Genomic DNA, 12,495 nt, shown 5'->3' with positions numbered 1-12,495 from the left:
GTGTTGGTATAAGCAGATCAGCTCATGTGCAAACTGAGCAGAAGGGCTAAACCTTTAAGAAATCTCAACACCTGGATAGAGCAGGGTAATTTCTGCTCAGTGACCATATTCAGTAGACCACTTTTGATAGATATTTATGTACTACATGATTCTTTGCGAAGGGAGCTGCATGCAGAATACAGATACAATTTAAATTATTCATCTTTGGATATTGGAATGTTACACAATATTCACAATGTGCTAAGTCTTTGGAAATAACAATTGTTTTAAAATTCTGTTAATCATACTGGTATTTTTTATTTTTATTTAAAAAAAACACTCCCTAATTTAATTCATTGCTCTATTTGGATTCTCATAAGAGACAAACATTACAAAGCATCCAGTAACTGTGTCAAAAAATGGCAGTATTTTGATTGAAAGTTATAAAGATCCACAGATCCCTAACAGCTTGAAAAAAAAAGATATTTGGTAAAATTTCATAGAAGGTTATAAAGATTCACAGCTTACTGTCACGTGATAAAACATCCCCAAATAAATGTAAGAACTTTTTCATCTTATCATTGCATATCTTATTTGAAAGATATATTGAATTTTACATAAAATATGTATTTTAAAACTCTGAATTTTTTCATAAATATTTGTTTGAAAACAATTGACCTTTTTGTCCTTTCACCATGCTAGGACTCATTTAACTAATTTGCAGAGAAAAAAATAATTGTTTTTTATTATCTTGCAGACATAGTGAACTCAGAAACTTTTAGATATTGCTGCAGTTCAATTTGCCATAAAGGATTACAAAATATAGAACATCTCTTTACAAATACAAATTAGCATATATTACAGATCATTTACAGAAAATCTAAACTGCAATTTTTAAAACAGCTATCAGCTTTTTTTATAATCTGGGTGTCAGTGCATCAATTGAAGCAATTCCAGTGTCATTTGCCCTTAACGTGATAGTCAAAAGAAATTGACCATTAAAATGATATTTTCACTATGTAAACTAGATTAATATTGCCAGGCGTTAAGAATCCTGGGCCTGCTGTAATATAATGTGTTGACAGTAGCCAGCACTTTAGAAAAGGGTACAAGCTGTAGGTGGCCAAGTCTTGTAACCTTCCCTTTGGCCAAGAGTAAAACTGACCAGATCAGGTAAATGAACAAGAAACTGATATGGTGATTATGGCTGTAGGGTAATGACGAGGACAGTTTGATTGTCATCACCAAAAGTCACATAATTGCATCACTGATTCAGGTGCAATATGTGGACTACTGTTTATATAGAATCCAATATGGTTTGACCATCCTCCTTGACCACTTAGAACTTCTATCTTGGAGACTTTGCTTAGAAACACGCCTTCTTCAACAGAGACAGGAAAATGAGAGTTGTTGTCCTGCAACAGCAGATGTCCTGGTAGGCTTCACCTGCAACACACATGCAAGGCATGTTACCATGCGTGACCACACAGGGCTGGTCTTTTCCTCTTTGTAGTGCCATGCTTCATTTATTGAGAGGCACTTCTTTTATCATAGAATCCTAAGTGTTTTTTACATGTTCATTAAATACTATAAAGTTGTTATACAAATCATTTCATCAGCTAGATCTTCTTCAAATTTATTGGGCTCTGGTTCCTCATCACTGAACCCAGGGCCAAAGTCTTGAAGATCATAGTCTCTCCTACTCAGGATAGGAAACATATCGCCACCCGCTGTCCCATTTCGTATGCTACCATTAAGGAGATTGCTGGCGGCGCTCTCCATCTCATCTATAGTCATGTCACAAGCATCAGCAATCTCATGTTTTGTAGCGGATACAAATTTAGGGTCTCTGGCATATCTCCCCAAACCCTCAGATATTAGGACCTAAAACACAAAGAAGAATGTTTAAATTAGGATGGAAGCTATTGTAACAATTCCGTTTCAATTTTTTTTTAGTAGGCTATAGTCATTCATAGTCATATTCAATATAACATTTTACAAAGCAGAGTTCATAACATATAACATATGAACCATCTAGCGGCAGTGGAGAGAACATTTAGTTCAGAATTTATAAGAATACAATTCAATACAATATAAAAAAAACACAATTAAGTGTACATTAAGATTCATGTTATACAAAAGAAGGAGGTATTACCTTCTGGGGCTTTGAAGCCAGCATTGCCAACGGTCCATGAAAATACGGACGGTCCACCTTTTTAACCCCAAAAGGCAGTGTCCATTTCTGCCCGTACTTGGGAAAAGGCCACGGAGGAGTGGCAGGCAGGACGTGAACTGACTGCGGAGTCTAATAGATGCCGCGTCAGATCACCGGCAGCAGAGCAGGGCTACGGGAAGATGGCTGCTGAAGAGCTGCACTGGAGACTATTTGTGTCTCCAGTGCAGGGCTTCGGGCGCCATCTTCCCATAGCCCTGCTCATGCCCACACATGTATTACTGGGTAAATGTGCTGCCCATGCCCACACATGTATTTACTGGGGAAATTTGCTGCCCATGCCCATACATGTGTTTACTGGGGAAATGTGCTGCCCATGCCCACACATGTATTACTGGGGGAATGTGCTGCCCATGCCCATACATGTATTTACTGGGGAAATGTGCTGCCCATGCCCACACATGTATTACTGGGGGAATGTGCTGCCCATGCCCACACATGTATTTACTGGGGAAATGTGCTGCCCATGCCCACACATGTATTTACTGGGGAAATGTGCTGCCCATGCCCACACATGTATTACTGGGGAAATGTGCTGCCCATTCCCACACATGTATTACTGGGGAAATGTGCTGCCCATGCCCACACATGTATTACTGGGGAAATGTGCTGCCCATGCCCACACATGTATTACTGGGGAAATGTGCTGCCCATGCCCACACATGTATTACTGGGGAAATGTGCTGCCCATGCCCACACATGTATTTACTGGTGAAATGTGTTGCCCATGCCCACATATATTTACTGGTGAAATGTGTTGCCCATGCCCACACATGTATTTACTGGTGAAATGTGTTTCCCATGCCCACACATGTATTTACTAGTGAAATGTGTTGCCCATGGCCACACATGTATTACTGGGGAAATGTGCTGCCCATGGCCACACATGTATTACTGGAGAAATGTGCTGCCCATGGCCACACATGTATTACTGGAGAAATGTGCTGCCCATGCCCACACACGTTTTACTGGTGAAATGTGCTGCCCATGCCCACACATGTATTTAATGGGGAAATGTGCTTACTGGTGAAATGTGTTGCCCATGCCCACACATGTATTTACTGGTGAAATGTGTTGCCCATGGCCTCACATTTATTACTGGGGAAATGTGCTGCCCATGGCCTCACATGTATTACTGGGGAAATGTGCTGCCTATGCCCACACATGTATTTATTGGTGAAATGTGGTGCCCACATTATTTACAGGTGAAATGTGCTGCCCACATAGTGTATTTACTCGTGAAATGTGCCCACATAGCTTTATCTAGTAGGAGTTTCTCTCCTACGAAATTCACAAGAAGTTTCCTAAAAAGCCCGCTACTGACTCAGACCACTGACTACGCCCCCTGTCCGTCCCAACCTTGGGCTGTCCAGATCTTTTGACCATTTTGTCCAGTAAAAATACGAAATTGGGCTGGCAATCCTGTTTGAAGCCCATATCTGAACAATAATGTTTAAAACTAATAGAACTTACAGTGTATTAACTTAAGCAGATATAGTTAGCTCAGTTCCAATAATTTAGTTCTTAACCAGTTACAACTGCTGGTATAAAAATAAATGTACCGTATTTTTCTGACTATAAGATGCACTTTTTCTCCCCCAAAAGTGGGGAGAAAAAGTTACTGCATCTTATAGTCCGAATGTAGCACAAACCTGGGCTTGTCTCCATTCTACTGAGGTGCGCAGAGGGGAGGCAGCAGTGCGATCAATAGCGTTTCCATGTGGTACTGAAGTAGCCGCTGTAATTACCCGGAATGCTTTTCCTTTGCTCTTATTCTTTAATTATGCCCGCAGCAGCGCAATCCATTGGCCCCGCAGCACCAGGATCTACAGCGCTTCCAAACGGCATAGGAGCAGCCGTTGTAATTATTAGCAGTGCTGTAGCTTTGATTCCCCGGTCACTTCATGCCCGGCATCAGCGCGATCCCAGCTGACAGGCACATCTTCAGCCGCTATAGCGGCAGAGTCCTCGGAGGCTTCCGTACTTCCCTGTTTACTGGCTCTCATGACCATGTGCGTTGCAGGTCATTAGAGGGCGCCAGTAACAGGGAAGTACGGAAGCCTCTGAGGACTCTGCCGCTATAGTGGCTGAAGATGTGCCTGTCAGCTGGGATCGCGCTGAAACATCAGAGGCTTTTCTGGGCATCAGCAGAAAAATGTTTGAGCATGACAAAATGAGCCATCTGAACTGGCCCTAAAAGCAAAAGTTCTACCCAGTTTTAAAAACTCAGTGTCCAATTGTTCGTTGTTATGCGCGACAGTAACAGTGTTTAATATCGTCAGGGCTGTTGAACGCCACTTCTTGCTGCCTGCCTGTTTCCCCCCCTCCCTGGTGTCTGTGCAGTGTACAATCCCACTTGTCCCACTGCTGTGACTCCCTGCCTTCTCCACTGGACACCCCCCCATATGGTTGTTATGCTAAAAATTGTCAGTTAAATATATCATATAGGAGACACACACAGTGATAATTGAGAAGTGAAATGAAGTTTATTGGATTTACAGAAAGTGCGTAATACGTATTTAAACAAAATTAGGCAGGTGCATAAATTTGGGCACTGTTGTCATTTTATTGATTCCAAAACCTTCAGAACCACAGTTAGGAACATAATGAGGAAATAAAAGACCACAGGCTCAGTTAAAGTTAAGGCTCGAAGTGGCAGACCAAGAAAAATCTTGGATAGACAGAAGAAACGAATGGTGAGAACAGTCAGAGTCAACCCACCGACCAGCACCAAAGACCTACACCATCATCTTGCTGCAGATGGAGTTACTGTGCATTGTTCAACCATTCAGTGCACTTTACGCTGTATGCGAGAGTGATGCAGAGGAAGCCTTTTCTCCACCCACAGCACAAACAGAGCCACTTGAGGTATGCTAAAGCACATTTGGACAAGTCAGCTTCATTTTGGAATAAAGTGCTGTGGACTGATTGAACTAAAATTGAGTAATTTGGGCATAACAAGGGGCGTTATGCACGGAGGGAAAAAAACACAGCATTCCACGAAAAACACCTGCTACCTACAGTAAAATATGGTGGTGGTTCCATCATGCTGTGGGGCTGTGTGGCCAGTGCAGGGACTGGGAATCTTGTCAAAGTTGAGGGACGCATGGATTCCACTCAGTATCAGCAGATTCTGGAGACCAATGTCCAGGGATCAGTGACAAAGCTGAAGCTGCACTGGGGCTGGATCTTTCAACAAGACAAAGACCCTAAACACTGCTCAAAATTCACTAAGGCATTCATGCAGAGGAACAAGTACAACGTTCAGGAATGGCCATCTCAGTCCCCAAACCTAAATATAATTCAAAATCTGTGGTGTGAGTTAAAGAGAGCTGTCCATGCTCGGAAGCCATCAAACCTGAATGAACTAGAGATGTTTTGTAAAGAGGAATGGTCCAAAATACCATCAACCAGAATACAGACTCTCATTGGAACCTACAGGAAGCGTTTAGAGGCTGTAATTTCTGCAAAAGGAGGATCTACTAAATATTGATTTCATTTCATTTTTGTGGTGCCTAATTTATGCACCTACCTAATTTTGTTTAAAGGAATACTATCAATACTCAAGTGTTCTAAAATGACAATGTACAAATAATGTCTAAGTAGCTGTGTAAACATTTTCCTACTTTTCATGTTAAATATCAGAGGCAAAAGCTGTAATTTATTGAGGGTAGGATTTAGCTATATTGGGACAAATCAATTGCAGAAGGGATGTCTGCTTCAATGCACAGCCAGAGTTGCATATCAGACTACAGAAAGCAAATATCAAACATATCAAACTCTGAAAGCAAAAACAATATGAAAAAGCTGTGACAATTAGTTACATTTCCTCTGCTCTCTTCAGACACTTCAGTCAGAAACAGAGCTCCCAACAGCTGCAGCTCCTGTGTCCTGTCTCTCTCTGTCACACACAGAGATACACATTGGGCTTGATTCACAAAGCGGTGCTAACCTACTTAGCACGTCTAAAGTCTTTAGACGCGCTAACCAGGGTGCTAAGTAGGTTAGCACCGGATTTCTCAATCAGATCGCGCGCTAACTTTGCGCGCGTAAAGTTTTACGCGCGCAAAGTTTTACGCGCGCTAAGTCCCATAGGCTTTAATGGGCACTTCGCACGGTGCGCCCTGCGCTCTGTGCAGTACGCGCGTGAAGTTTTATGCGCATAAAGTTTTGCGCGCGTAAAGTTTTATGCGCGAAAAGCTTGTTTAGACGTGCTAAGGGGGTTTTCACAGGCGTGCTAACAGTTAGCACCGCTTTGTGAATCAAGCCCATAGAGTTAACTGATCAAGTGTGAGGGGAATTTCCCCTCTCCTTGTGGCTCAGGCAGCCGTCAGTTTTGGCGTCAGTAAACTTTGAATGTATTTTGCTAACGGTAAACAAAGAAGTTGCTACTAAAATGTATACACCAGTACTTAGCAGTACTTCCCAAACAATTCCTGTGTCAATTGAAAAAAATATGTGAATCGATAGTATTCCTTTAAACAATTGTTGCATACTTTCTGTAAATCCAATAAACTTCATTTCACTTCTCAAATATCACTGTGTGTGTCTCCTATATGATATATTTAACCGACATATTTTTATCGTAACAACCAATTTATCCAGCAAAATCATGATGATTAACAAGGTTGCCCAAACTTTTGCATCCCACTGTAATGCCTGTGTTATTCTACGGATAGAAGTGTAGTCAAGGGAGCAACAACCAGGTAGCTGTATAGGAAAGGTCCACTGGGGTGGCATGTGATGTCAGATAAGTAGAGGTAGACATGATACTTTCATTAGGGTGGACACAGGGAAGAGAAGTTAGTTACTGTAACGATTGTGGAACTTTCTCCGTGATCAGCGCACAACGCGTGCGCTGACACGGTGGAAATCCTCCACAAGCGTGTAATTGCAGGCACCCAGCAAAAGGTGCTACGCACCTGTAGAGGGAAATTCCTGTCGGCAGATGGCGCTGGGGAGTGCAGAGGAACCAATCCTCTGTACCTCCACAAATGCCAGACAGGAATTGTACGAAGCGCAGAACGCAATCGCAAGAGAGGCGATTGCGAATGAGAATGAGCAAAGAGACAGGTTGTATGTGTGTGCGCCAATCCAGTCGCCACCCCACACACACAACAGCGGATATGATATAGGAACGCGAGAGGTGCGATCGCCAGACGTGACACAAGGCAGATCAGAATAGAATACGAGGGTAGCAAAGGCACAGCAAATAATACAATGAGAAGATGCGGAAAATAACAAACGCTAGCTAACCGCGAACACCGCACTCATTTGCAACAGTGCACGCGGTTATGCGCGGTCTCCACGTGATAAGCACAATAGAGACAAGCACGCCTAACTAACCATCGACAGACAAACATGAAACAGGGGACACGAACGCTTGCTTAACGGTTACCTCACCGAGCCTCCAGCAAGCGGTCTTAGCAGACAAGACAGACACACGAAAACAGGGACAAGCGAGAGATAGGATCCACAGCACTAGCGAAAAGTGGCTAGCGCGATCCAGGTACAGAGTAGCAGAACAGAAGGATCCACAGCACTAGCGAAAAGTGGCTAGCGCGATCCCAGGAGACAGAACAGAAGGATCCACAGCGCTAGCGAAAAGTGGCTAGCGCGATCCAGAGAGGCAGAACAGAAGAGATAGCTGGTAGCAACCGCTGCACCATCTATGCTCCAAGAACAGAGATCAGAACGACTTCCTATCGACCACCGCTGGGACAGGACAATCGCAACAGACAAACAAAACAGATAAACAATCCTAACTGCACTAGGGAAATCTGCCTAGCACAGTTTCCAGGAATTACTCTAAGCTGATTTTCAAACAGAGAGTAAGGCTGACACCCCACCAGGAGTGTTACATAGGACGAAATCCTTATGACCAGTGAAGCATTGTGGGAAAGATATAGTACTTATAGTACACACCTCCAATGAATGTGGCCAGGCAATTTGCATGACAACGTATGCAAATTCCTCTGCAAGCACAAGCTGCAAAACTGACAGAAGCTCTTCTTTCCAGAGTCCTGCAGCATGCAAACCTACACAATGGTCAAAAGGCTGCCTGCTTGCACAGGCAGCTGAGCAAATCATCACAGTTACATAGTTACTGGACTTGGGTCAAAGTAGAATTACAGGGTTTGTATGCAGGGCTGGTTTAAGCCACACGGGGACCTTAGGGTAAAAGTAACTTGGGTCCCCCTATGAAAGTCAGCTCCTGGGGCTTCCACAACACCGGACTCACCAGGTGGCCTACCCTGACTGTTCCCCGTTGCCTCCATTAGGTAGTTCAGCTCAGTAGATCTCAGTCTTCTGCCCAGTTGCCTGCGTCTTCTCCATTCGGCGCATGTTAAATGTAAATAACATGCGCCGGGCATAGAGAAGAGGCTGGCAGCCTGGCTGAAGACAGAGATTTGGACAGAGCAGCCGCAGAGACAGGTGAGATGTTTCAAGGCAGCTGAACTACCAAACATGCGGGACCACGGGGAGCAGTTGGAGGAGGCAACCTGGGGGAGGGTCCGTTGGCTTAGGGCCCTGGGGCAATATCCCCCTTTGCCTCAATGGCAGCCCCAGCCCTGTTTTCTGTTTGAAGACAGATACCTCCTAAATGCCTCTTTTGTAAATATATTACAAGTAAAAACAGCCAAGGCTACTTACAGCTTCGACAAGGCTGTCTGCACTCCTTTGCTTGTCACTCTGTTTGTTCCTGAAGTCACTCGGTACAGTCAAATTGGACTGATTAAATGTCCTGTATGAAACATCTGTGTCATCTGTGTACCATGAGCTTTTCTGTAAAGATGGAAGGCTGCCGTTCATCTGCTCCTTAGACTCGGCATGGTCTACCCTTATGAGAGGTGTGTAGAATGGGGTTCGGTCCCTGTTATTTGGAGTTGCTGGAGGAGTGGCCCAAGATCTTGTAGAACGACATGGAGAATGTTTCTGAGCTTTACTGGAATCTAACCCGGCCACAGCCATAATCTAGAAAAGAAAAGAAAATTATTAATACAGGGCTTTCATTATCCAGTGTTTTGGGATGCCGAATATTGGGTTCTAGGGACGCAAACAGCTGGATAGAGCAAGATACAAATTTAACCTGAAAGTGGTAACCAAACAGTGGAACATACATGTCCAATTTCAATCTTATAAGATTATTACACATAAGAAACATACAAAGATATAAGAGCAAACCTGGGTGCAAGCTGCTGTCAGTCCTCAGCTTTGATCATGACTAGAATCCCAAAATGCAAGAGAGCACTTTTGACATTAGTTAAAGGAGTTATCAGGCATATTTAAAGAAAATAAGCGCTACTTACCCGGGGCTTCCTCCAGCCCCAAGCTCCCAGCATGTCCCTCACCGCAGCTCTCCCCGCAGCCGTTCGCTGCAGCTCCATCCCGGTCCCCGGCGATGACATCAGGGCAACCTCCAGGTCAGCCTGTACTGCGCCTGCGCAAGCAGAGCTGTCAATCAAAGCCATGTGGGCTGGAGCGGACTGCGCAGGCGCAGTAGATCCGCTCCGTCCCACGTAGCGGTGATTGACAGCGCCGCTCGCGCAGGCGCAGTACAGGCCGACCTGAAGGTCGCCCTGACATCATCGCCGGGGACCGGGACGGGGCTGCCGCCCACTCGCCCAGAGATTAATGAACGGGAAAACATTTTCCTGTTCATTGATCTAAGCCCCCGCAATAATCGGCTGCTTCTATGACAAGCAGCGCGATCATTGTGATTTTCCCAGCCTCATTGTGCTTCCTGTAAGCGTACTTCCGGACGCTTACAGGTCGCATAAACAAAAAGTTACTGTGGCCATCTTGTGGCCAAATAGTAAAACTATACCCTAAAGCATTTTTCATATACAAATACATTCGTTTTACAGTAAAAATTAACTCATTACCTCCTACAATCTCCGATTTATTTATTTTTGTAATTAAAAAAAAAAAATTACAATAAAATACATAAATAGTTACCTTAGGGACTGAACTTTTTCAATATTTATGTCAAGAGGGTATAACACTGTTACTTTATAAACTATGGGCTTGTAATTAGGGATGGACGCAAAACTGAAAAAAATGCACGTTTATTTCCAAATAAAATATTGGCGCCAAACATTGTGATAGGGACATAATTTAAACTGTTTTATAGCAGGACAAATGGGCAAATACATTTTATGGGTTTTAATTACAGTGGCATGCATTATTTAAAAACTATAATGGCCGAAACTGAAAAATGATGAATTTTTTCCCACATTTTTTCCTATTTTTTCAGTAAAATAAAATAATAATAAAATAATTCTTGGCATAATGTCCCACCTAAAGAAAGCCGAACTGGTGGTGAAGAAAACAAGATATAATTCATTTCATTGTGATAAGTAATGATAACGTTATAGACGAATGAATGGAAGGAGCACTGAAAGGGGAAAATTGCTCTGGTGCTCAAGGGGTAAAACCCCTCAGTTGTGAAGTGGATTAAGTATGGTATTTTTTACTGTGAATTTTATTCATTTAATTGATTTTATTCTAATAAAAGCGAAGAATTTATCTTTGCATAGTGCGCAGGAGTCCATGTATTTATATATTTCTCCTATTCTAGTAAGACTGTGGGTGTTTGCTTACTATCTCTCCAAGCAGCCTAATCACATTATTTGTACTGCAGAGGAGCGCTGCAATTGTATAAAGCTCCATACACACACTCAACAGCGGTCTTTTATGCTGGGAATACACGGCTCGATTTTCGCGCTCAATTCTACGCCCGATCGTTTTTCGCGTTAGATTCTGTGGGAGATTCTCTTATCTTTTGCTCGTTTTTCTTATCATTTTCCATTGTCTCCCCTTCAGAACCGGGCGGGGAAACGATCGGGCGGGAGATCGGACGTGTCGTAAATGATCAATCAAGCCATCTAAATCGAGCCGTGTATTCCCAGCATAAAGGTCCGTACACACGCCGGACTTTAGGCAACGACGGGTCCGTCGTTGCCTCCCGCTGGGTGGGCGTGCCAGCGACAGTCCGGCGTGTGTACGCTCTGTCGTCAGACTGATACGACTGTTCCTGAGCGATCCGCCGGGCGGATCGCTCAGAAACAGCCGTATCAGTCTGACGACAGAGCGTACACACGCCGGACTGTCGCTGGCACGCCCACCCAGCGGGAGGTAACGACGGACCCGTCGTTGCCTAAAGTCCGGCGTGTGTACGGACCTTTAGGCTCTCACAACTTTTCTTGTGAAACACCTAAAAAAAATCTCTTGCTATTGTTCAAGCAGCTGATAAGACTGATAAGAAGTCAATCCAAATGTTGAATTGACTTCTTATCAGTCTTATCAGCTGCTTGAACAATAGCAAGAGATTTTTTTTTAGGTGTTTCACAAGAAAAGTTGTGAGAGCCTAGAGGTGCGTACACACGCTCTACTACAGAGAACGATGGGTCTGTCATACCCTCCCTCTGGGTGGGTGTTCTCCCGACAGTAGTGTGTGTGTACAGTCTGTCAGACAGACTGATAAGCCTGTTTCTGAATGATCAGCTGAAGTGAGAAAATAATCATTTTAACCTGTCAATGAGGTGTAGAAAAATGCCTCATGCAGCATGGGAGGAATACTGACATACAGAGCTAAAGCTGTTTTATTTTATTCCCTTAGCTGAAGACATGCCCCTTTTTTCTTATATAGATACCAAACTTTATTAATTTTTTTAGCACTTAGGGCCTTGTTTCACACTGAATATTGCTGCAGAATGCCCACTATTTTGCCACTATTCCATTTGCAATTCTTGTTTAGGGAGCTATTCGTGTTCTCTGAATAAGAATCGCAAATGCAACAGCCGCGATTTTCAGTGTGAAACAGATTGGTTTTATTGTGTTATGCCGGTACTGTGTCTGATACCATACTGCTGGTAATATTTCTCTGCTCTTCACTAGGGTGTTATGTTGGAGCTGTGCCTGATCCTGTGCTGCTGCTATTTCTTTGCTCTCCACTAGGCTGCTATGCTGGAGCTGTGTCTGATCCTGTCCTCCAACTGCTGCTATTTCTCTGTTCTCCACTAGGCTGCTATGCTGGAGCTGTATCTGATCACATTTTCTACAGTATTAAATTATTATGCTGATATTAAAGGCCCAATATCTCAGGACTTATACGAACTTTGTGACAAATTGCAGAACCTCAGTTCTTCTGGTTCCTGAGATAGCTATTGAAGTTACCTTGTGATTCAGCGTGCTGAAATGTAGGTCCCCTCCCTACCCTGAAAAGTTGGGGGTGAGTAGGAGGTATGAATGCTAATATATTGGGCCTTGTGCATATCAAG

The 12,495-nt window shown here is 43.6% G+C and overlaps 1 protein-coding gene across 12 annotated transcripts in view; it reads right to left on the bottom strand.

Moving 5' to 3' along the window:
* Nucleotides 1–693: 693 nt before the first annotated feature.
* CACNA1D (calcium voltage-gated channel subunit alpha1 D) overlaps nucleotides 694–12,495 on the bottom strand; it is a 665,324-nt gene continuing 653,522 nt past the window's right edge. For all 12 annotated transcript variants that reach the window (XM_068253651.1, XM_068253660.1, XM_068253661.1 and 9 more), the window contains 2 exons: nucleotides 8,867–9,187; nucleotides 694–1,863 (listed from right to left, as the gene is read on the bottom strand). In XM_068253651.1, the coding sequence (XP_068109752.1) occupies nucleotides 1,567–1,863; nucleotides 8,867–9,187 (618 nt within the window). In that variant the 3' untranslated portion in view covers nucleotides 694–1,566. The remainder of the gene's footprint in view (nucleotides 1,864–8,866; nucleotides 9,188–12,495) is intronic.

Source organism: Hyperolius riggenbachi, chromosome 9 (assembly GCF_040937935.1).
Source record: "Hyperolius riggenbachi isolate aHypRig1 chromosome 9, aHypRig1.pri, whole genome shotgun sequence".
Taxonomy (NCBI): Eukaryota; Metazoa; Chordata; class Amphibia; order Anura; family Hyperoliidae; genus Hyperolius; species Hyperolius riggenbachi.
Note: the sequence above shows the minus strand (reverse complement) of the source record. Positions and strands in the feature narration are given on the sequence as shown.